This window comes from Pelodiscus sinensis, chromosome 31, assembly GCF_049634645.1.
Source record: "Pelodiscus sinensis isolate JC-2024 chromosome 31, ASM4963464v1, whole genome shotgun sequence".
Classification (NCBI taxonomy): domain Eukaryota; kingdom Metazoa; phylum Chordata; order Testudines; family Trionychidae; genus Pelodiscus; species Pelodiscus sinensis.
This window is the reverse complement of record NC_134741.1, coordinates 11640605-11664645: the sequence shown is the minus strand read 5'-3', so window position 1 is coordinate 11664645 and position 24041 is coordinate 11640605. Positions and strand designations below refer to the sequence as shown.

General features: G+C 50.2%; 1 protein-coding gene across 1 annotated transcript in view; it reads left to right on the top strand.

The window, feature by feature from the left end:
- The window catches only part of LOC102461324 (uncharacterized), a 150336-nt gene that overhangs the window by 29457 nt on the left and 96838 nt on the right, over window positions 1–24041 (top strand). Inside the window, exons 2-3 of the mRNA XM_075912497.1 lie at window positions 11569–11696; window positions 12573–12773. Of these exons, the coding sequence (XP_075768612.1) occupies window positions 12587–12773 (187 nt within the window). The 5' untranslated portion in view covers window positions 11569–11696; window positions 12573–12586. The remainder of the gene's footprint in view (window positions 1–11568; window positions 11697–12572; window positions 12774–24041) is intronic.

Below are 24041 nucleotides of genomic sequence, written 5' to 3'. Positions count from 1 at the left end.
CACGAAAGTCTCCTCCATTGTCTCCCCCTCTATCTGCTTGAACCAAAGTTGATCAGAAAACAAAAAGCAATGAAAAGGGCTGGGGAAGACACAGATACAGAATAGAGAACAGCAAGTCCGAGACAAGGGAAGCATTGCCTGATGGGAAATCCCTGCTCTAGATGCTGATGACCTCTTGCCTACACACACACAGATCAGAAATTATCAGATAATTTGCAAGAAGATGTGTACATTGGCATGATCTTACGCCAAAGCAGCCACTTTTGTGCAAAAACATGCTGCCTGTCGACACTGGCGGCGAGTTCTTGTGCAAGAACACTGACGTTCTGTGTGAAATCAGTGCTTCTTGCGCAAGAACTATGATGCTCCCGCTCAGGAATAAGCCCTCTTGCGCAACTGTTCTTGTGCAAGAGGCCAGTGTAGACAGGCAACATGAATTTCTTGTGCAAGAAAGCCCAATGGTTAAAATGGTCGTCGGAGTTTTCTTGCGCAAGAGAGCGTCTACACTGGCACAGATGCTCTTGCACAAAAGCACATGACGCTCTCTTGCACAAATACTTTAACACAAGAACTCTTGCATTAAAGAGTATTTGCACAAGAAAGAGGGCTCTATTTTGAAATAAGTGCTGTGTAGATGCTCCCTGTTTCAAAATAAGCAACACAACTGATATAGCTCAGTTTGTGTAGCTTATTTCAAGTTAAGCCCTGCAATGTAGACACACACCCTCCTGGTGGGGCAGAACAGGACTTGGATCCTTCCCCAGTAGAAGAAGATGCTCATGTCTTGCCCCCTTGTAACTAATCCACTGACCTGGTGATACAAATTCTGGCTGCCCACAGTGTCCATCAGAGACAAGTGAGGGCTTCTGTCTTCCCTGGCCCTGGCTGAGCTGACTGCTGAGTTTCCCCTCCTGCTTAGCTGGCTGGCCCCAGGTAAGGTCACATGAGACTATTCAAATATGCTCCCATCAGAACATCACTCTGAGCCACAGCCCTTGTGCCCATATCTAGGGCCAGCACTGGATGGACTTTAGCCAAGGAAGCAGTGACTGAGGAGTTGAGGGAGGGGGAAGGACAGTGACTGATCAGATGAACATGAGTTTCCAGGGCCCTAGCTGAGGTCCAAGCAGGCTCTGGGGTGGGGAAATGCACCAGCAACTCCAGGAGTATGTCTATGGCTGAGGCTACTACCCTTACTTTGCATATAGGCGCCCCTGCACAGACCATGTGCAGTAACTGGCTGCTGTCTTTACTCAGCATGTAGTCACAGGCAGGCAGGGGCCAGAATACTGGGTGCAGCTGGCACCACACAAATGGCTTCAGACACCGCCTGCCCTGGGCTTGGTCCAGCTGTGACTGGGCAGGGCCCTGGCACCCCACAGAGGGGCAGCAGTGTGTGACTAGAAAGCCCCCAGCCTCCCCCCCCCCCACAACAGTACCCAGTATGCGGAGTCACTGACTCTTGCCCCAGCTCCCCAGGGGCTGCCCCAGGTATCGCAGCCTGTGTTAGGCCTGGTGACCCTAGGGCTGCCCCTACCTGGCCTGGTTGTGAGGCTCCTGGGAACTAAGGGTATATCTACACACAAGTTTTATTTCAGGAGAAGAATGCAAATAGTGCTGGGCATTTGCATACTTCCTCTAGGGTTTTTTTCGGAAGACGCTCTTCCGATATTTACCTGCATCTACATGCAGCCAAATTTTGAAATAAACCCCTATTTCGAAAGACCCCTTATTCTTCCTACAATGATGTTTACAGGGGTCTTTTGAAATAGGGGTTTATTTTGAAATTCGACCTTGTGTATACACGGATAAATACCAGAAGAGCGTCTTCCAAAAAAAACCAACCCTGGAGGAAGTATACAATTGCACAGCGCTATCTGCATCCTTCTCCCGAAATAAAAATTGTGTGTAGACATACCCTAAGGGATTTAAACCTCTCCTCCCTACAAGCTCTGTCTTCTAATCTGGGAGTGGCTGCTGCAGGAAGGGACGGCCCTACTCAAATGGGGGAGTGTGGGCAGCTAGTCACACCCTGCTGTAGCCTCTGTGGAGCGCCAACACTGGGGTGCACCACAGGCTGCAGCTGAAGAGTGAGCCCCAGGAGAGAGGCTGGGCCAGGCAGGGAAGTGACTCTGTCCCCTGACCCTCCTCCCAACCTCAGTGCTGCTCCTGGGGAGCGAGGCTGTGACTCCCAGTGCTGCTGTTCTGCTGGTGAATGTAGTGGGAGCACATGGATTGGGGGGCAGGTGGGGTGAAGGAGGATGTGGGGGGAGTATGAGGGGAGGCAGAGGTTGCACTGTGGGGGGGATGGGAAGATGCAAGGGGATCATGGGGTTGAAGGGAATGACTGACACGGGCTCATTCCCTGTTCCCAGCCAAGGGGAGTTGTGAGAAGTGGCAGCCAGCATGGCCCTGTGGCCCCTTTGTTTTCTATAGTTACATTGATATATGGCTGTGAAGTTTTGCAAGTGACAGTGTCACTGCCAGTAAATCAAAATCACTGTCAGTAAATTATTCATTGCTTCCCATTGGCTAAAATCCTCCCCACCACCTGCCGAATTCCTTACAACTGTGAACATCTGAATAGAGAAAATTTTTAAACAAACTCTTCAAACCCACCACTTGAGGAAACCATTTAAATCAATCAACATTTACAAAATGCTTCCTAACAAACATCTCTCCAGCCTCAGAGTCTCTGGGAATACCTCTACATGGTGGGTTTTTTCTGCAAAAGATATGCAAATGGTGCTTTTATTTGCATATCTTCTGCTGATCCTTTTTGTGGAAGGACATCTGTAAACTTCATTTTTTGAGGAATAAGGGATCTTACGCAAAAGGGTTTTTTTTTTCTGACAAATGGCCCCATCTACACAGGGCTTTTTTGCAGCAAAACCTCTTCTGCAAAAAGGATTGTCAGAAGATATGCAAATGAGAGCATGATTTGCATATCTTCTAGGGGGAAAAAACAGCAGTGTAGATGTAGCCTGGGAGAGATTTCTGCCAAGCCCTGTCCCAACTCACTGGTCAGAGCTCTCCTGAGAGACGTAAAACCCTTGTTCAGAGCTGTGTCCCCACTTGAGGAAGGGGAAATGAGCCCTGGGCTGCTGCCCTCTGGGCAAGAAGACAAGTGGGCTGAATGTTCTCAAGCAGGGGCAGATGAGGATTTTGCAGGGCCCAGGGCAGCACAATTTCGCAGGGCCCCCCTTTTGACATGGCGCATGCGCAGGGCTTCTTGAAGTGCGGGGCCTGTGGCAGCCGCCCCGCTCGCTCTGCCCTATATCCGCCCCTGTTCTCAAGGACACCACATCAACACCCCTGTTCTCCCTCTAACAGGGGGTTTCCTACATGGAGCAGCCCAAGCCCTGACTTCCAGGAGAGGGGCTCCCAGCTGGGGATCCCCAAGAGCAGCCATAGGATGGTGAGAGCCAGAATTTCAAATCACCTTGACATGCTGGAGAGCTGGTCTGAATTGAACAAGATGAAATTCAGTGAAGACAGGTTGCCCTGGGGCAGGTGCACCCTGTTCCCCTTTGGAGTGGGGTAAGGATCCAAGGAGTGAGTCTGCCTGACTGCCCTTGGGCCTCAGAGTGCTACAGCCTAGGGGCCAAAGCCTCCCAATGGCCCCACCACTGTGCCCCCCCAGGACCAGGAAGTGCAGACCTAGCCCCACCCAAGAGAGTGACCCCCATCCCAAAATATCTGGGGCCTGGAACTGGCTGGAGGGGCAGGAGAGGCCGGGGCAATCCCCAGATCTCTACCACACTGGATAAACAGGAGGCTGTAGGGGCAGCTGGAGACTGTGCTCAGCCCCTTAAGCCCACCTCAGACAAGCTGGAGGCTGGGACTGGGAGGGGCCACTGGCTGAGGAGTGCAGCCCCAGCCTTGTGGAAGGGGTCACCACTGGAGCAACACCACCCTTCTGCCAGTTATTTCCAGTAAGCTCCTCCCCCAGCCCTGTGCCCTACATCTCCTACAACCTACCATCACCCCCCACCTGCCTCTTGTTCTGAACCCCTCCACACTGACCCATGTGCTAGAGAGAGGATGGAGTGGAATGCGGCACTCACGCTACGTCGTGACGCCTACTCACCGCTCTGGTGGGTGATTTAAATCCGCTGGATGCTGAGGCTGAGGGAGGGGGGCAAGAGGAGAGGCTTCAGTTGCCCAGCAGGATGGCAGGTGAGCCCGGCAGCTCGGATAGAGGTAGGCGGAGCCTGGATGCCTCAGACAAGGGTGGAACTGCTGTGGTGGCTTGGAGGAGGACAGAGCAGTTCTGCGAGTGGACAAGGGGCCCTGACATGCTGACGGTAGGGCCACACTGAATAGTAAGTTGGATGAGCCCCCGAGGAGGGGAGAGAGGAGGAGTAGGAAATGGCCCAGGGTGGGGCCTTCTGATAGCCTGTGGATTGGCGAGTTTCAGACGGAGTGCCTGTCAACCAGGCAGGGGAGTGACTGTATCCTGCCTTAGAGCCTTTGGGAAGACCTGCCTAACCCCAGAGAGCAGGGAGTGGCACTGGGTGGGGCATCCCCAAGAGAAGAGAAGAGTTGCCAGCATCATAGGAAGAGTGTCTCCTCAAGGCAGGGAGCAGCTCCAATGGGAGAGCCCAGCCTTGCCCAAAGGAAAGGCCGGATGGGGGAGAAGAGCAATGGGGAGCCCCCCCTGCACTGGTTTGAAAAAGAGGGATGAGAGCTCGGTGCAGACACTGCTAAGGGAGAGGGTTTCTGTGCAGCAGCCTGGGCAGAAACACAGCCCCACAGCTGGTGTCAGGCATATTTGTGTGACATCAGCTTGTGATCCCCCCACAAGTTCTGGATCCCAAGCTGACATCACACAAATACGCCTGACACCAGTCTTGGGGCTGAGGAGAATTGAGGGATGAGGGAGCACGTGGTCCTGCAGCTTGTAGCCCTACCACTCCATGGCTCCTCCCTACTGTTCCTCTTGCAAGTGAGGCCCTGCCTCCTGATCTGGCTGTGAGCCTTGGCCGCTGTGGGGACCCCCTGACTCTCCAACTGGCTTGGGCCACGGTCCAGGTGGCCTGAGAGCAACCCCCCAGGCCATGTCCCCATTCCTTGGAGTGTACCACCCAGGACAGGGGCAGGATCCATGGCTCAAAAGGTAACCTGGGCCCAGTATGGGGGGGGGGGGTTCTAGCCTGCCCAGGCGGCAGGGCCTTAGGGAAAGAGGAGCTGGGGTGCGGCCACTGAGAGGGGCCAGCACAGGGAGGAGGCTCTGACTTGTTCTTCCAACAGTTTCAGGGGGCAGCCAAGTTACTCTATACAGGTAAACTGAAAAAACAACAATAATCTGGTAGTACTTTATAGACTAACAAAACATGTAGATGATATCATGAGTTTTCGTGGGCACAGCGCACTTCTTCAGATGATGTTCTTCCAGTTCAGGAGAAATCTCCTCTGGCTGCTGGAACTGCCCCGTCTCACACCTGGACAGAAACAATGTCATATGCTGACACTGCATTGAATGATTCAGAGTTCTGGCTAGTGAGTCACTGTTCTGATGGGCCTGGAGTTAGAATCCTTCCAGTTCTCCCATCGCCAAGCAACATTCTCCAGCTCTGGGGACGAAAGGGGAATTGAGTCTCCATGGACAATTCTCTCCTTGGTCTCCAGGCCCTGAGGGACAAGAGGTTCCCAGGTGAAGGGCTTTAGAAATCTGCTCACTAGGAACTAGACTGAGACACCAGCTCCCCACTCTGCAGTTCATTCCACACAGATCTCCAAACAGCCCTTGGCTGGGAAAGACTCTTGATCCCTGCTGCCCTGGGCTGAATGGTGCCCGGTGCCCAACAGTGACAGGCCCGTGTTCCATCCCCACAGTCCTGAGGCAGCCAGTGACAACTCCAGGAAACACTTGAGGTCAGACAGTGCTGCTGAATGGGGAATTCCAAAATCTGCTGTGCAAGGACAAGACTCTTAGAATTAAATGAGTCACAGAGATTTGTATCCAAAATGTGATCTTCCCCACACTTTGCTGTAGAGACCTGGGGAGGTATGGTGCCAACACCAGCAACATTTTTCCCAGCACTGAACAGTGTGAAGGGAAAGAGAGCCATGTTGCTGCTCAAGATGCTTCTGATATCCTAGAGGGGAAAGAGAAAAGAATCTCAGCCCCATCGGACACACACAGGGGACCCCAGGGAAGGGATTTTGCATGGGGAAGAGAGGCAATGCTCTGATCCAAGACTATGCATCCTTGGAGCGAATGGGGCTTTGAGATCTCTAATCTCTTTGTCTGTAACTGCAAAGAACAACAGTCACTCACATGTTAGCAATGCACATGTTAAGCTACACCCAGATCTGACTGCTGAACCCTAGCAATTGTGATTCAGGAGCCTCCTTTCCCTGAGCGGGGAGCTGGGACATTTCACCTTCAGTCTCACCTGCAGGAATTCACTCGCTGGCTTCTGACATGGTCATGGAGAAACCAATCGGCTCACTGAGGCTATGTCTAGACTGCAGGCTTCTTTCGAAAGATGCTCTTTCGAAAGTATCTTTCGAAAGAGCATCTTTCGAAAGATCGCGTCTAGACAGCAGGCGGATCTTTCGATAGAGGAAATCCGCTTTTTCGAAAGAGAGCACCCAGCGAGTCTGGATGCTCTCTTTCGAAGACGGCCTCTTTACATTGAAGAACGCCTTCCTTCGAAAGAGGAACTTTCGAAGGAAGGCGTTCTTCCTCGTGAAACGAGGTTTACCGCCATCGAAAGAAAAGCTGCGTTCTTTCGAAATAATTTCGAAAGAACGCGGCTTGAGTCTGGATGCAGGGGAAGTTCTTTCGAAAAAAGGGTACTTTTTTCGAAAGAACCCCTGAGTGTGGACATGGCCTGAGATGGGAAATCTTCACGGAGAGTTTACTGATAGTGTCAGTCTGGAACCTCCCAATCTCCTTGACCAGCTTCTCCAGCTCTTGTACCTCCAGGAACTGCCACAGCTGCTGAAACTCAGCCACAAACTTCTGCCTTTCATCTTGTGTCTGTTTCCATATGAAAACAGGGAAAGGGCTGGTCAGGGGCATGAATGGAGCCCAGGGCCCCTTCACAGGGAGCTGAGTGCACAGCAGGGAGAACTTCTTTGCAAACTCTCAGATTTCTGACATTTGACTCACTCTCATGGATACTGGGGCTGAGGCATCCCTCAGCTTCCCCTTTGGCCCGTGTCCCTCTGAAAGGGCCAGTTCCCTGCCTGCCATGGGCAGCGTGTTCTGTTACTTATGGTCTTTGGGAATTCAGACCCAGAGCAGCAGGAGGCAGGACTCAGCACCAGCTTGACAGACACACCCAGGGGAGAAAAAAGAAACAAAGTTGTTAACGCAGGAAATGAGCTGATACAGCAGACAGCCCTTCCTAGGGACATTCAGGTCACTGAGGGAAGGATTTTCTGGGAAAGCCACAAGGGATAGACATTAACTCATCCACTGACTTGTCTGCACATGGATCTAACCCAGCAATCCATGTTCATGGAGAAACCCATCTTCCGAATGCCATACAGGAGTCTGCCTCCAAAGAGCCCTCCGTCTTGCCAATCCATAGCCACAGTCACCTACCAGATACTCCAGGCTTCTCCCTCTCCTGTTGCTTTCCATCACAGCAGCTTTTCTCTCTCTTCCCTCATGTCACGTTGCTGGATCTTGAGGGGAGCAGCCAGATCCCTGATGCACCCATAGGTGGGGGTGTTGGCTCCAAAAATGGTATAGGAGGGGGCCATGTGAGGTATTGAATAGAAGCTTATTATTTGATAATCCTATGTATGCTGTTCTGGTGTTTGTATAATGTGTGTGTAATTATTAGCATGTACTTGTATGGACACTGAAGATTTCCCTGCATGTGGTTAAGCATTGGGCAGGGCCGAGCCTATGGACATGCTAATTATCGAGGCCCTGTGGAACAATGGCTCTCAATGGGCTATGGACACACCTAAAGAATGGGGGCTGTCACCTGAGAGCAGCCAGCAGGGAACACAGAGATTGGCCTCTGTCCAGGTGACTGGCTACATACTAGAAGAGGCCAGGAAGGCGGTATAAAGAGGCCATGCGGTCGATGCCATTTTGTTCTCAGCTCAGCACTTCATCCCAGAGGCAGCACTGCAGGGATCGAAGAGCCCGGAAGACCTGTGAACCCATCCTGACCCTAGGATGTGCAACAAGAACTTTTAAACCAGCAGCTGTAACATCTCTGCTAGAGCCTGCACCGAGGACTGGGAGATTCGATGCATGTAACGTACTAATCTTTAACAACCTTACTCTCATGCTTTTCTTTCTTGTGTTAATAAACCTTTAGTTGTTAGATGCTAAAGGATTGGCCCAGCGTGATTTGTGGGTAAGGTCCAGAGGGTAAATTGACCAGGGATCTGTGGCTGGTGTCTTGGAACCGGACAGAACTTGTTCAGGGTAGGTGGGATTGGGTGCTAGGACCCCCCACCTCTGTATGAGGCACGGGGCCGTCTGGGGCACGGATATTGCCAGGGGGTCGGAGGGGTTTTGCTTGTGAGGCTTCAGGCAGGCAGCTGAAGTGCTCTGTGGGACTGGTTTGTGGCCTGTTTGGAGAGGTCACCAGTCTGGGGGCTGTAAGGAGCCCCAGATTTGAGCAATTCGCCCTGAGCAGACACCCTCAGCTGTGCCCAGACACGGCCTGGTCCGTCACACCTCAGTCTTCAAATGGGCCTCAAATTTTTCATGAAGAAACAGAAATGAGTTGGGAGGTTTCATTGTGAGGGCTGAGAGGGATGTGGAATGGGGTGCTTTTCCACCAACAAGATGACTATTGGCCCCTAGGGAGATGAAAGGTCATTAATGCAGACTGGGAGTGTCCAACTTGTTACACATTCAGGTTCAGGTATTTTAGTAATTAGAGAAGGATCTTAATTATCACCAACCTTTATTGGTATTTATGAACAGATAGGTGGTACAGCCCGTAACATGGCACTGGAGTTACATGGGGGTGAATCAATAAATGTCATAAACGGTTCAGCTAAGTGATACAAATCACAGAAGCCACCAGTTCTGTGGAGCTCTGTCCCTATCCTGTAAGGCTCAGCATTGGATGTGGCTTTGTCCAGTGAAAAAGAGACAGAAAGCAACTGTGGATGCAGGAGGACACATGTGAGGATGGGAATGGGGGTGGCACTTCCATGCAGAATGGCTTAGATAGGGAAGTTTTGACAAAGCCAGAAGCTGGCTCCCATAGTCTGATCTATACAGGTCAGGGTGGGCCCGGGCAGGTAGGTGAAGGGTTTCCTATGTTCTGGAGATGCCTCAGAGGCCCCTTTATTTAGACATGCAGAGCTCTATAAGGAACAGTTGGGGTTTGCCCCTGTTTTGTCCTAAACCCCTGGGCTACGTCTACACTGGCCCCTTTTCCGAAAGGGGCATGTTAATTTCACAGGTCGTAATAGGGAAATCCGCGGGGGATTTAAATATCCCCCGCGGCATTTAAATAAAAATGTCCGCCGCTTTTTTCCGGCTTTTAGAAAAGCCGGAAAAGAGCATCTACACTGGCCCCGATCCTCCGGAAAAAAAGATCCTCCGGAAAAGGGCTTTTTTTTTCCGGAGGATCGGGGCAAGTGTAGACGCTCTTTTCCGGCTTTTCTAAAAGCCGGAAAAAAGCGGCGGACATTTTTATTTAAATGCCGCGGGGGATATTTAAATCCCCCACGGATTTCCCTATTACGACCTGTGAAATTAACATGCCCCTTTCGGAAAAGGGGCCAGTGTAGACGAGCCCCTGCAGTAGCAACACCCTTTGGGCAGGTACCCACTGTCCCAGTCCCTGGTACAGCTCCTGGAAGCAGTGCATTCTAGGAGATTCCCAAAAGGTGCCTGGTGGGACTAACGGAACCACGTTGGCTGGTCTGTGCCCATGCACTCACTAGCACAGGTCAGACTGGCACTGGGCAGCTCCAGCTTGGGGCTCATTTTGCTCCAATCCAGTCTAATCTCAGTAGTACCTATCATGGACCTGCACTTCCTGGAGCCCTGTTATGTGTGAAGGTGCTCAGGGTCCCACACAGCGTCCAGCCCAGTGATCTCCTGTAGAGCTGGCTGCAGCACCTGATTGGAGCAGCCCAGGAGTTCAGCATCCCAATGGGAAACATCCCCTCCCTGCTGGGCCTGGGGCCTTTAGCAAGGCAACTTTCCCTTCTAACCAACAGTCTCATCAGTGGGGTGGAACTGAGGTTCTATGCTGAATGCATCCACCAACCTGCTGGGTGACAGTGGGCAAATCTCTGTCTTGCTTTGTGCCTCAATTTCCTTTCCTATCATTTGTTTATTTAAACTGTTCAGGGCAGGGATTGTCCTTCACTGTTTTTTGTGTGTGCAGACCCCAGATCTTATTTGGGATCCGTAAGAGCTACAATGATTGAAAATTAATGGAATATCAAATTCTATTGATCAAATCTTTAACAGCTGCTAGTAACATCCCCTTCTCCAGGCTGAAAGCAGCGCTCTCAGAACTACCTGACCTAAACCACGACTTCCCTTGAGTGAAACGAGCCCTTATTTCACCAGCAGGAGCTGGGCTCCAGGAGAGTTCAGCAGGTCAGAGAAAAGAATTCCCACATCCGGCGTCTTTACAGATTCGATATTTGCCTCTATGGCCCCCTCGGCCGGAGCATTTCTTTTGTCACGGCCTCTCCCGGGCCAGCCAGGCTTTAGCTGGCTGGTGAGTCGCACGGGACCAGGGCACAGTCAGGGGCATTAGCCAGTGAGTAAAACCCAGAGCGACCCGCCGCAGACAGGGCAGCAGCTCCCGGCCTTGCACCCCTGGGCAGCCTCCGCTAGGGGCACACCCTCCGCGCTCACTGCGCATGCGCCGTGCGCCCTGAGGCGCCAAGTCTGAGGAAATAGTTCGTGCAGTTACTCGCTGCGCGGCTGTTTCCGCTTCCGGGGAGTGCCGCCCGGGCGGGGGGCAGGAGGAGGCGAGGCGCGGTGGGGAGGCACCTGGAGGGGAGGGGTGGGGCAGATGACGTGTCAGTTCCGGTGGGCGCTAAGGGGAGGGTTGAGGCCAGGCCAGATAAATCTCTGGGGGGGGGGGGGCAGTGAGGGGAAACATTTACCCTGAAACCCACATTACGGCTGCGGGGGTTCATGTCACACACGGGGGGGGGGGGGTTGTGAGGGTTTGTAGAGATCACGTGACACTGACCCATGCCACAAACTGTTTCCCAGCGACCGGTCCAGCACTTTGGTCTTCATCTGCGGGGCGGAGCAGCCCAGTGCGCATGCGTAAGGCGGAAGGCGGTGCGAGGGAAGACACGGCGGTGGCTGGGGGCGGGGGGCTGATGATGGGAGGGTCTCTGGGGTGGGGGCTGGAGCAAAGGGAATCACTGCCAGGCAGGGCGAGGTGTTGGCAGGGAAAAGGCAGGGAGATGACACTGATATCACACCAGTTAGGTGCCAGGAGTGACTCCATTGAGCACTGGGGAGCTTGGTTTCAGCTGGTGCCAGGCCTCCTCTTTCCAGGCCCTCCTTGTAACTCCCTGGAGGGGAGCGGTTCCCCCAGCATTCCATGTCTCAGACTGGTTTTCCTCTCCCTCTTGTCTTGCACTCTGCAGGAGAGCAGTAACGGCCACATAAGGCCTTCTGCCTCTACTGGGCATTGCCTGCATGCTGTTGTCTGCCCAGGTGAAGATATTTCCTAGATCGTCTTAATCTACTTCAGTTCCTTTTCCAGTCCTTTCTGGTAAGCAATAATGCTGAATTGTAATATGGGGCACTGCTAGAGGGATCCTCAGTGCTTTTATCTGCGAAGCTTGGGGCAACTGGAACCCCTTCGTAGATGTAACTATTTAAACAGATTGGCTTAGCATGTAAGCTCATAGAAGCTGTGTTTTACTTCTGTGTTCACACAAGGCCTAGTGAAATGGGACCCTTTGGCTCTATGCCTTTGGTGACCGACCGTATGTCCCTTTTTTCTGGGACGGGGGTGCTGCTAATGGCTGATCCCCCTGCCTGTGTAGCTGCTTTTGCTGGCAGCTTTCTAGGAAGTATTCATTGGGGAAATACAGGTTTGTTTTGGGGGTAACTGGGTTACATAAAATGGCTTATAATACAGATGAAACCAGAATACATGAAAGAATAATTCCTCTGAATCCATGAATCTTAGAATCTCATCCTGTAAACATTCAGCATTTAATTTAATTTTAAGCATCTGAATGGTCCCCTTGATTTCACCTCTTTTCTGCCAAATTAGTCCTGATGAGAAGGCCTAGGTCTGTGCTGCTAATAAATGCACGAAGGGGCTTTAAATACAGGAGCCTACATTTGAAACCTACATTCACGTTCAGGCAGGTGAATATGCAACTTGTTTATCAGACACATTGGGCTCACAGAACCAAATCCCGTTGTTGCCAGTGCAGTAATGTTAAATCTCAAGACAGGTATTGAGAGAATGAATGTGTAACTTGTGTAAGTGGTTTATGAAATATCTAGACTCAAGCATTTTCCCAAAATAGCCGAGTCTAGCATGTGTATCACCAAGTATCTCAGCAGAACGGGGGTGTAGGAAGGATTAAAGCCCCTTCTGAAATTTTTCCAATTGCCCTTCTCTTCCTGCCAGGCTGCAGAACACAGATGTCTTGCTCCAGCTCAGCCCATCACCTGCAGAGTCAAAGACAGGAAATGGCTGTGATGGAGCTGGTGAGCTTTGAGGAGGTGGCTGTGTATTTCTCTGAGGAGGAATGGGCTTTGCTGGACCTGGATCAGAGAGCCCTCTACTGGGATGTGATGCAGGAGAATTATAAGGCTGTGAGCTGGCTGGGTAAGGATTCCTGTCCCCTTGAGTATCAGAAATTGGGTGGGCTCTGGAGCAGCTAGGTTGGGTTGGGTTCAGAGTCCATCATTGTCCCTTGCCCCCCAGTACCAGGAGTATCAGCCCCAATAATCCTGGCTCCTGTATTAGAGACTGTCTCCTCCATGCCCCCTCCCAGGGGAAGCAGGTTCGGTGACATAACAATGGTGCTGCTCTTCCCTGCACTCAAGGTCTCAATGTGCTTCCCCACCATCTTGCCCATGTGGTGCCTTGTTTGGAGGTGTGAGTGGAAGTGCCAAGACAGGAACGGTAGGTACCAGAGTTGTGGGACTGGTGCGGCTGCTGTTAGTGCCTGCAGGGTACCTCTGGCAGGGTCTGAGGCAGCCAGCCAAGGATTCACTTAGGTTCTCAGGCAACTTCCTCTGCCTCTTTCTGCTTCAAGGAGCTCTTGAGCCAAAAGAGCAGAGTGAGCTGAGCCCTCTAGCTGGGAGCTTTGTGCACAGAACCCTTGGGGAGCTAGAGCTCTGCTGGGTCCTTTCTCTCCAAGTCCTAGTGACCTGCCACTGCAGTCTGAGCCCTGCCTGGGGTCCTTGGTGTCAGACCTGCCAGCTCCCACTGGAGCTCACTTTCTGAACAGTGTGTGTCTGTACTGTCCTGGGATGGAATAGGCCATGAAGGAGACTTAATTGTACCCTACAGAGTGTGGCAGAGCTCTCTCCTTCCCTGGGGGAATCAACTGGGCTATTCCCCTGGCAGGGGGATGCACGTTTACTGCAGGTAAGTGTGTCCTGGGATCCTTGTACCTGTTGGAAGAAGGAGCACAGGAAACTCTAGAGCAGCGGTTCCCAACCTTTTCCAGATGGGGACCCCATTTTAACAATTCAGGAAGACTTGGTGACCCAAGGCAATTCAGAAACAGGGGGAGGAGAGGGAGCAGAGCTACCTGGGGAGACACTTGGCTACCCTTTTGAAATGTAATGGTGACCCATATTTGGGTCCTGACCCATAGGTTGGGAAATCCTGCTCTAGAGGACAGAGAAAATGGGCCACTTTATCGCCCATACATGTTTACCTTGGACTGCCAACACAGAGTTCTGAGTGGCAAAGATATCGCAGCAGTTACTAAAACTGATAAAGGAATGTATGTAAATTTGCACGACTATCACTATTTTTCATAAACCTTTATTTAGTAAGGTTAATTCCCATACAATGAATATTAATAACGTGATGAATACAGTTATACCCACTGCTGTTTGTTTACTGATTTTTAGTTGAATCAGCTTTACATATGGTCTTAATCTGCAGCTTACAAGGGAGGAGAAAAGAAACTGTGACCCCGATAATAAGTTTTACAGCAAGTGAGAACAGGCAAGGGATGCAATTAGGGTGGATTTATCAAGTTACAGTTTAGTGTAACACTGCCCCATCTATCTCATCATCAGAGAGAAGGATAAGTGGCCTCACTTATCTTTTCTACAAGCAGCAAGGAGGGAGAAAGCAGGCCTCATGCAAGAGAAAAACAGGCCTATAATTTAGTAAGGAAAATTTACAGGTGTTGCCAGACCCTTGCCAATCTCACAGGCCTTCCCAGACCCCAATGAACTCTGAAATATCCCAACACTCCTCCACCCTATTTCAAAGAAGGTCCCAGGCACCCTTCCTTCCCAGACGCTGACCACTAGGGCATTTAGGCTAGAGGCCCTAACTCTTAACTACCTGATTCCTTGATCCACTCTCCATGCTACAGGGTGGGTAGCTGACCTACAAATATGGCTTCCAAAGAGTGGCCAGGACAGTGAATAACTTAGAGCCCTAGTAATAATAATCAGTGGTACAATCAGCAGGAACAAAATCCCAATACTATGGATAATCTGAGAAGCGAATGAGTGTACATAAGGCCTGTTCTAAGGGTGCAGGTTACATCAGTCCAAGCACACACTGTAGGCAATTCAGTTGCCAGTTGGAATGCATTGGTCCAGTCCCTTGGATGGCCCAGGTTTCCAGGATCTGCACTTGGCATTGCTCAGCCTGGAGATGCTTTAAAAGGTGTGTCAAAGTTAATCCTGGTAGGTTCAGATACTGCCTTAGTCCAGTCAGTGTGCACCATCGGACAGAGGCGTAGCAAGGGTGTTATGTGCCCGGGGATGAAGGCAAAATTGCCCCCAGGCCAAATGGTGGGGCCCTGAACCTGGTGCACAGCTGAGGCTGAGCCTGACCCTGGGAGGAGTGGGGGGAGCTTGTACTGTGTCTTACCCAACCGCCTCCAGTTTGGGGCTGGGTCCTGCATGCACTAACCCTCTGGCAGAGGTGGAGGGGGTCGGGCTGGGGGCAGAGAGGTGGGTCGGAGGTAGCTCCAGCCGGTGGCGGAGGGCAGAGAAGGAGCAGGCGAGCAGAGGGATGACCGGGAGAGTGTAAGGGGACTATACTGTCACCTCACTAGTGTGGCGCCCAAGGGCCATTCCCCCCCCCCCCCCCCCCCCCCACTTCACCACTGTAAATAATCCACCTCTTAGGATATTTATTGTTTAATGAATTACTTATTTTACTAACGACAGACATATAAGTTATAAAGTTTTGTGGTTTACATTCTGTTAAATATTTTTTCTCTTTAATTTGTTCATATCCTATTCTCATTAGGTTCATGACTTTTACATAAAAAATGTCAAATTCTTAAATATGTAAGTTTTATAAAACACAAGAGAAATTAATGTTATACAACCTAAATATGAATTTCATCACTATATTTCATTTGAGCATTTAAAACCACTTAACACATTTTTTTAATGAATAAAAAGTAAAAAAGATTTTGATCATATCAAATTTATTGTAATAGAGGTAGCTGTGTTAGTCTGACCTTGGTAAAACAAAAAAAAAATATGATGTAGCACTTTAAAGACTAACAAGGTACCTAATACATTTATTGTAAGCAATCTGTAATGCTTCCTAACTGCCCATTTACTTACCTAGTTAACCTAATTGTTTTTCACATTATTGCACAGCAAAAACTACGAGAGTTATGAATGTTAGGGTATGTCTACACTACCCCGCTAGTTCGAACTAGCGGGGTAATGTATGCATACCGCACTTGCTAATGAAGCCCGGGATTTGAATTTCCCGGGCTTCATTAGCATAAGCGGGGAGCCGCCATTTTTAAATCCCCGCTGCTTCGAACCCCGTGCAGCGCAGCTACACGGGGCTCGAACTAGGTAGTTCGGACTAGGGTGCCTATTCCGAACTACCGGTACACCTCGTTTCACGAGGAGTAACGGTAGTTCGAAATAGGAACCTAGTCCCAACTACCTAGTTCGAGCCCCGTGTAGCTGCGCTGCACGGGGTTCGAAGCAGCGGGGATTTAAAAATGGCGGCTCCCCGCTTATGCTAATGAAGCCCGGGAAATTCAAATCCTGGGCTTCATTAGCAAGTGCGGTATGCATACATTACCCCGCTAGTTCGAACTAGCGGGGTAGTGTAGACATACCCTTAGAGATTAACTTACCTGTTAAAATAACACTCTGAAAACTTTTAATTAAACTAACATACAACACAAGAATCACCCTCGCTTTCTTGAAGTTCACTTGAAGCAGTAAGTAGCCTAAGGCTGAGGATACCCTGCAAACGTGGCTTTCTGTATGCCATGAGGACTTTTTCCTTCAGGCTTCTGTGAGATTCTATCTTTAAGTAAAGGAGAAAAAATTATAAGTAACCCTAATAAATCCACCTCTCCCCCCAGAGCCTTTAATTGGGTGGCTATATCAGTTCCTTCCAATAACATAGGCCTGAGTGGGCATCCCGCAGGAGGCTTACAATGTGGGCAGTAAGAGTTTGTTGTACTTGACCATAGGCTTTACACTGCCTACTAGGTTAATCATGAGAGACTCAGTGATGTTTCCCAGAGTTAAAATGACATCCCCTAACAGGTGATTGGTGGAGCTAAGGGCAGATCTCTAACAGTCCCCACTCCTCCTCATCCAGTAACCTCCGAGCATGTTCCAGCTTTTGGATCTGAGTGGAGGAATCAGCTTCTTGCAGGGAATTTCAACATTCCCATATATAATTGGCAAGGTCTTGCTGTCCCTGGGTACTTCTGTCAATTGATTTCTTGATGGCCTATAGCAGTGCTTTTTCTCCTACTTTGTTAAACTGGGAGCAAATGTGTTACTAAGATACCAAACAATCCGAGTGATAGATATTTTGCAAACCTGGTGCATTAAAAACTACAGGCCTTTGGGGAAGAGTCAACCACCATGGAGCTAAGTGTGTAACTGACTATTTTCCCTGAGGGATGGAGGTAGAGGAGGAACTTTAATTCGTGTGAATTTCCCTTTATTTCAAAAGGGGATGGCATGACATGCCCAATAAAAAGGGGTGCTATGCTTGTAGAGTACAGGAGAACACAGAGGGTGGGCGAAATTCCCATCTGATGCCCCCTCTGCAATATTGGTTTCTATATCGTTATAAAATGCTTATTAATTTTTCTGCCAAATGCAGTATTCCCTCTTTTTTCCCAAACACAGTACGTAACCATGCTAGCAACGAGACAAACGCCACAAGATAAACATGAAATACAAAACCGTCTTTGTTGTGACAATAGAGCCATGTTATTTTCAGTTGCTTTTCAGCTGGTACCAGCTCTTATGTTCTGAAAGACACAAAGAACATTTTGTACCCCTTTGGGGATGGTGTATAATAGCTTAAAATACCCGTTTCGTTTACAGATATTCTTGCTGGATTTTTTTAATTTCCTGCAGTTACTCCAATACTTACCTGTACATTTGTTCTATAAGCCTACCAGGTTTCAATGGCTTCTTCCCTTTAAGGGTCTAGGGCAGTGGTCCCCAACGCGGTGCCCACGGACGCCGGGGCATTTGTGTGCGCCCACCGACAACCTGGGCCGGCCCGGCGCGTGGCGCACTGGAGGCGCCGGCTCCAGGCACACGACACGCACCGGCGCCTAGTGCGCAGCGCTCGGGCGGCCCCAGTCCCGGGGCACATGCGGGCGTGCGGCGCCGGTGCCGGCCCCAGGCATGTGGCTCCGGCCCCGGGCCCACGGCACAAGGCGCTCAGGCGGCCCCGGCCTTGGGGCACATGCCGGCGCCGGGTGCAAGGGCATCCCCGCCTCTGGTGTGCCCCAGGACGCGTGGCCCCGCCCCCGGGTGCCTGGCGCATGAGTGGCCCCGCCCCCGGGTGCCTGGCGCATGAGTGGCCCCACCCTCGGGCGCCCAGAACATGAGTGGCCCCGCCCCTGGGTGCCCGGGAGCCTGTAAAGGTTGGGGACCACTGGTCTAGGGTGAATTATCCAACTGTGTGTTCATTACATTAATGAAGCGGCGAGGAGTCCTGTGGCACCTTATAGACTAACTGAAGTGTAGGAGCATAAATTTTCATGGGCAAAGACCCACTTCGTCAGATGCATCTGATGAAGTGGATCTTTGCCCACGAAAGTTTATGCTCCTACACTTCAGTTAGTCTATAAGGTGTCACAGGACTCCACGCCGCTTTTGCAGATTCAGACTAACACGGCTACCCCTCTGATTAATGAAGTGATATACTTCAGTTTCCTTTATATACTGCAGACCAGGTGTGTTTACAGCTACCATTCCAGCATGCTTAAAGGCTCTTCTTTTCCCAAAAGAAAATGAGATGCATTACGCATTGTTACTTATTAAACTTAAATGTATCTAAGGATTTAACAGTAATGTAAAGTCTCTTACAAGTGCATGTTTACCATGCCTTTTATTAGACTATTTATCTTTCAGGCCAGTGTGTCTGGAAATCTTTGCATAGGCCTTAATTTTTCCTGGGGTTTGAGTGAATTGAAAGATAGGATTATCATGCATAATAGCAGACCCCTCTTATCTGTTTTCAGATTTCAGCACTGTGCCTACAAATTTTTCTACCTAGGGTTGACCCCCCCACTTCCCCGATTCTCAGGATTGACACCCTTGCCAATCTCCCCTCTGGAGGATTACAGTATGAGTGTAGCTGCTGCTCAGGTCTATTAATCATCCACAACCCCTTTGTGCTGCCACTTATGGGCAGTTCTCACCCTTCCCCACTAGCCAGACAATCTGCATTCACACAGACACTTTCTGGCTTGTTTCAGATCCAAAGTTATCAACAGCTCAGAGACCCTGCCTTAGAAGGGACACAGTGAACTGCCAGAGTTCTGATTAATTCTTACTTTCAAGTTCTGCTCCCACAACACTCAGTAATCTGAAAAAGAAAACAGTTAATTCTTCGAGTGGCCCCGTGGGTGCTCCACTCCAGGTGTCGGGTCCCGTCCCGGTGCCGCGAATCGGAGAGCTATCAGAGCCGTGGTCTGCCGGACCGCGCATGTGTGGCTGCCCGAGGCGGCGTTTGCGCCTTTGAAGTGTTGCGCGTGGTCCGGCTTGCTCAGTTCCTCTCAGCCGCCCTCAGTCGTGGACGAGAGCTCCTGCTTGTCAGTTTCACTTCACAATGGCTTTTTCAAAGAAGCCTTCACAATTGTAAATAGTTCAGATCCTGATTAGTTATTTAGTTCTTGTTGGTTTCTAGTTTAAAAAAAAAAAGAAAGAAAACAGAAGAAGAAAGAAGGAAAGTTTCCCTCAGACTAAAGGGGGAAACGGACTGGATCTCACAGCCAGTTAAGGAGACAAGCGGAGGAGAGACTACTCAATTTCTTCCTCCTCCTTAATTCACTATGCCAGGATCCCCCGTTTTTAAAAAATGCTCCGTCTGCCGGGACCCTATGCCGGTATCGGACGGTCATGATTCTTGTGTGAGGTGCCTGGGTGAGACGCATGTCCCCCAGAAGTGCACTCACTGCAGCGTTAACGGCGAGGGCTCGTAAGGACCGAGACTTGCGCCTCAAACTTATTCTTTATGGCAAGGTGCTGGAGTCTGATGCTGTACCTGCCTCTGGCATAGCAGCTCAGAAATGGCGGGCAACGTCTCCTGGGATGACCGTTAGTAAAAAATCTAAGCCATCCCCAGCGCGATCCCTCCCTGCCACCACCAAAGTCAAATGCCCTGACGAATCATCAGGGGTACCTGCCCCAGGGCACCAACGGGCTCCTAGAGCGAGGAGATCACCTGAGCCAGGACTGCACGGGACAGCAGCACCGGCTCCGGCAACAGTGTAGAAGCCGGCATCAGCAGGAACACGCAAGCCAGCACCGCCAATGGCTGTGCTAGTGGCACCGGCAGGGGCGCCTTTAAACCCCCCGGTGCCAAGCCGGCAAACATCCCAAGCGGCACCGCAGGCATGCTCTGATCTACCGGCACTGGGCTTATCCTCAGCACCGCCAACACTGCCTTCATGTGGCTCTCCATCGGCACCGCAGCCAGGTTCAGCCTTGAGCTCTCCACCAGCAGTTGAAATTGACAAGGCTTCATTGCCTTGTAAAGCTGCAGGGAAAGAAATCTACAGGGCTTTGTCACCATCGCTTACCTTCTCCCCGGGACCGTCTTCTTCTCCACCCAGATACCGACGGCACCGAGACTATAGCTTCTCGCCTTCTTACCAGCTACTTGGAAGACCCTCACGGGGGGACACAGTTTATATAGAATCAAGACGCTCTCTATTGCGTTCTCGCTCCCCCAGGAGGTCACCAAGGCGCAGATCACCGAGACGGTCACCATGTCGAGTCTACTACATCTGCAGTTCAAGATCTTCTAGATATTCTTCGCCAGTGCGGTCAGACCACTGCTATGGCCACTACTGCAGGGATGATTATGACCGCCCCCGCCCTGGCCATGCTATCCTATCCTATAGCGGCTCTTTATGTACTCGTCCATTACCCAGTGCGCACTTACCTGACCATCCACAACAATTGTTTTCTTCGCCTCCATCAGAAAACTTAAGCATCCATCAAGATCATTCAGAACCAGAAGAGGGCCAATTGTCCGATACAAAAGATCCTCAACCACACATTCCCCCAGCCGAATGTTCCTCCTCCTCTCCGGATGACGCAGTGATTCCAGAAGACACCCCTCCCTTGGATTACCTTAAGCAGTTCCAGGATCTGTTCAAGAGAGTCGTGAACACACAGGAGATACAATTAATGGATGTACCAGTAAAGAAACATCGTCTTTTAAAAAATCTACGGCAACAACAACGGGCAAACATCGCCCTCCCTATTGATGAGGCCATTATGGAAGTGGCAGACGAAATATGGCAAACCCCTCCATCGGCTCCCCCAACTAGTAAGTGAGTTGATAGAAAATATTTTGTACCTGCTAAAGGACTAGATTTCCTTTTCAACCATCCTCAACCCAATTCCCTTGTTGTTGATGCGGTACAACGTAGAGCTAAAGCTCCCCAATATAAAAATACATTCCAAGACAAGGATAATAAAAAATTAGACGTTTTTGGAAGAAAGGTTTACTCCTCGGCTACGTTATTGTTACGAATCACAAACTATATGGCCCACCTTTCTAATCACAATTTTGATAATTACTCAAAATTTACAGAGCTACTACAATATCTCCCTGATGCCAAGAAACCCTTTCTAAAGGCCATAGTCCAAGAGGGATATATAGCCTGTAATACTACTTTACAGATGGCCATGGATGTGGCCGACACGGCTGCACGGGCCACGGCTACCGGGGTCACAATGAGACGGTCTTCCTGGTTATCATCTGCAGGAGCCCCACGGGAGCTTCAAAATAAAGTTGAAGACCTACCCTTTGATAAGCAAAAGCTCTTCGCTAGTATCACCGACGAGGTTCTCCATTCTGACAAAGACTCCCATACCACTTTATGTACCTTGGGAATGTACACACCTCCCTATAAGCGTAAGCACTACTATCCTTACCAACAAAGGTACGATTATGCGTTCAATAAGAATCAACCGCGTACCCAAGACGATCAGCGTTTCCGACAGCGTCCTCAACGTAAGAGATCTCATCCGAACCGTTTGTCCAGTCAACCTGCTCAAAAGCAGCAGATTTGACTTTTCTGTCGAGGATGCAAGAACGACTCCCACGTTCAACGTACCACAAAATTCCTTACATCTGTTTCACCATCACTTAAAACAGTACCATCTTCACTGGTCCAATATCACCACGGACAAGTGGGTACTGGAAGTGGTACAATCTGGTCTCTCCATCCCCTTTCTATCCATTCCCCCTACCACCCCTCCTACTCCGTCCCTTTTCAGGGACCCCTCGCATGAGCATTTGCTGAAGCAAGAAGTTCAGCACCTTCTGAATATCAGCACAATAGAGAGGGTACCAAGTCAGTTTCGGGGGAAAGGATTTTATTCCCGCTACTTCCTTACCCTGAAGAAGACAGGAGGATGGAGACCCATTTTGGACCTACGCAGGTTAAACCGCTATCTCAGGAAACACCGTTTCAAGATGGTGACCCTAAATGCCATCATCCCATCGTTGAACAAGGGGGACTGGTTTGCAGTCCTTGACCTGCAAGACACCTACTTCCACATAGCAATCCACGTGGCACACAGGCGTTTTCTCCGTTTCCAGCTAGGCCGAGAACATTTCCAATACAAAGTACTACCTTTCGGTTTGGCATGCGCACCCAGAGTTTTCACAAAAACCTTAGCGGTAGTGGCTGCCCACTTGCGCAGACTAGGAGTGACAATTTTCCCATACTTGGACGATTGCCTTATAAGAGGCCTAACGTATTCAGAGGCCGAACACATGGTGACAACAGCCTCTCGGGTCTTTCACTCTCTGGGTCTCCTCATAATCATGCAGAAATCCTCGCCAGTGCTGACACAAGATCTGATTTTCATAGAGGCAAGGCTCGACTCGAAAACAGCACGCGCTTACTTATCTGCCGAACGTTTTGCCGCCATTCGAGATCTTGTTCACACATTGACACATGCCCCAACGAGTCCAGTCCTTGACAACTGTTGTCCAAAATGCAAGGTTACTTTTTTGCTGCCTCCAACACTGGCTGGCTATAGTATATACTCCAGTAAGAGACAGCATTCACAAGGTGGTGGTGATACCACCACATGTACGACAATCCCTGCAATGATGGACCAAGCCGACCAATCTTACGGCGGGCATTCCCTTTCACCGTCCACAACCGTCGAAGCAAATAACAACGGATGCATCCCTTACTGGCTGGGGAGCGCATATGGACAACATGACGGTTCTAGGTCACTGGTCTACACAGGAAATGCTCTTACACATCAACATTCTCGAGTTAAGAGCAGTGCGTCACACATGTCACCATTTTCAGTCCCATATAAGGAATACAACCATCAGAATCCTTACAGACATTATTGCCACCAGGTACTACGTGAACAGACAGGGAGGAGCTCGATCCCGATCCCTCTGTATAGAGGCGATGCGCTTGTGGAAATGGTGTATCCGTATCAATACCGTCCTGTCAGCCACCTACTTGCCAGGCGTCCAGAATACTGTTGCAGACTCACTCAGCAGGCTGTTTCCCCACGACCACAAATGGGAACTTCGCATGGACATTCTGCATTATATTTTCACCCAATGGGGGTTCCCCTCAATAGACCTGTTTGCTACGGCGGCCAACCCCAAGTGCCCCAATTATTGCTCCAGGGCAGGGATCGGACGTCACTCCTTAGGAGATGCTTTTCTTCGCAATTGGGGAATGTCATTGCTATACGCTTTTCCCCCAATTGTCCTAGTTCCCAAAATCCTGGAAAAGATCATTATGGAAAGGGCTCGAGTAATCCTCATAGCTCCAGCTTGGCCATGGCAGCCTTGGTATTCATTACTCCACCAGATGTCCATCAGGACACCGTACACCCTTCCTCTGCTTCCAAACCTCTTGACTCAAGACAATGGTTCCCTTTGTCTTCCAAAACCCGAGACCTTATACCTCACAGCGTGGATGCTCGCTGGTTTAACCCAGTCGAATGCTCATGTTCACAGAGAGTCAAACAAGTATTAGTACACAGCAGAAAAGAGTCTACTCGAAGGACCTACCTCACCAAGTGGACCAGATTTGAAGCGTGGTGTGGCAGTGATGTCAGGGACGCGCATGTGACAAAAATATCCCAGATACTTGCTTATATTTTGCACCTCCAAGACACGGGTCTTGCAATAGCCTCGCTGTGAGTGCACCTAGCAGCAATTAGTGCTTTTCATCAGGGTCAGGATGGGTTTTCTGTATTTGCTCATCCCATCACAAAGAGGTTCCTAAAAGGACTTACAAACCTCAACCCACCACGGTGACCACCACCACCTTCCTGGAATTTAGACTTTGTTCTGGATTCCCTGACACACACACACCCTTTGAACCCTTAGCTACTATACCATTACAGCTTCTGACCACAAAATTGCTTT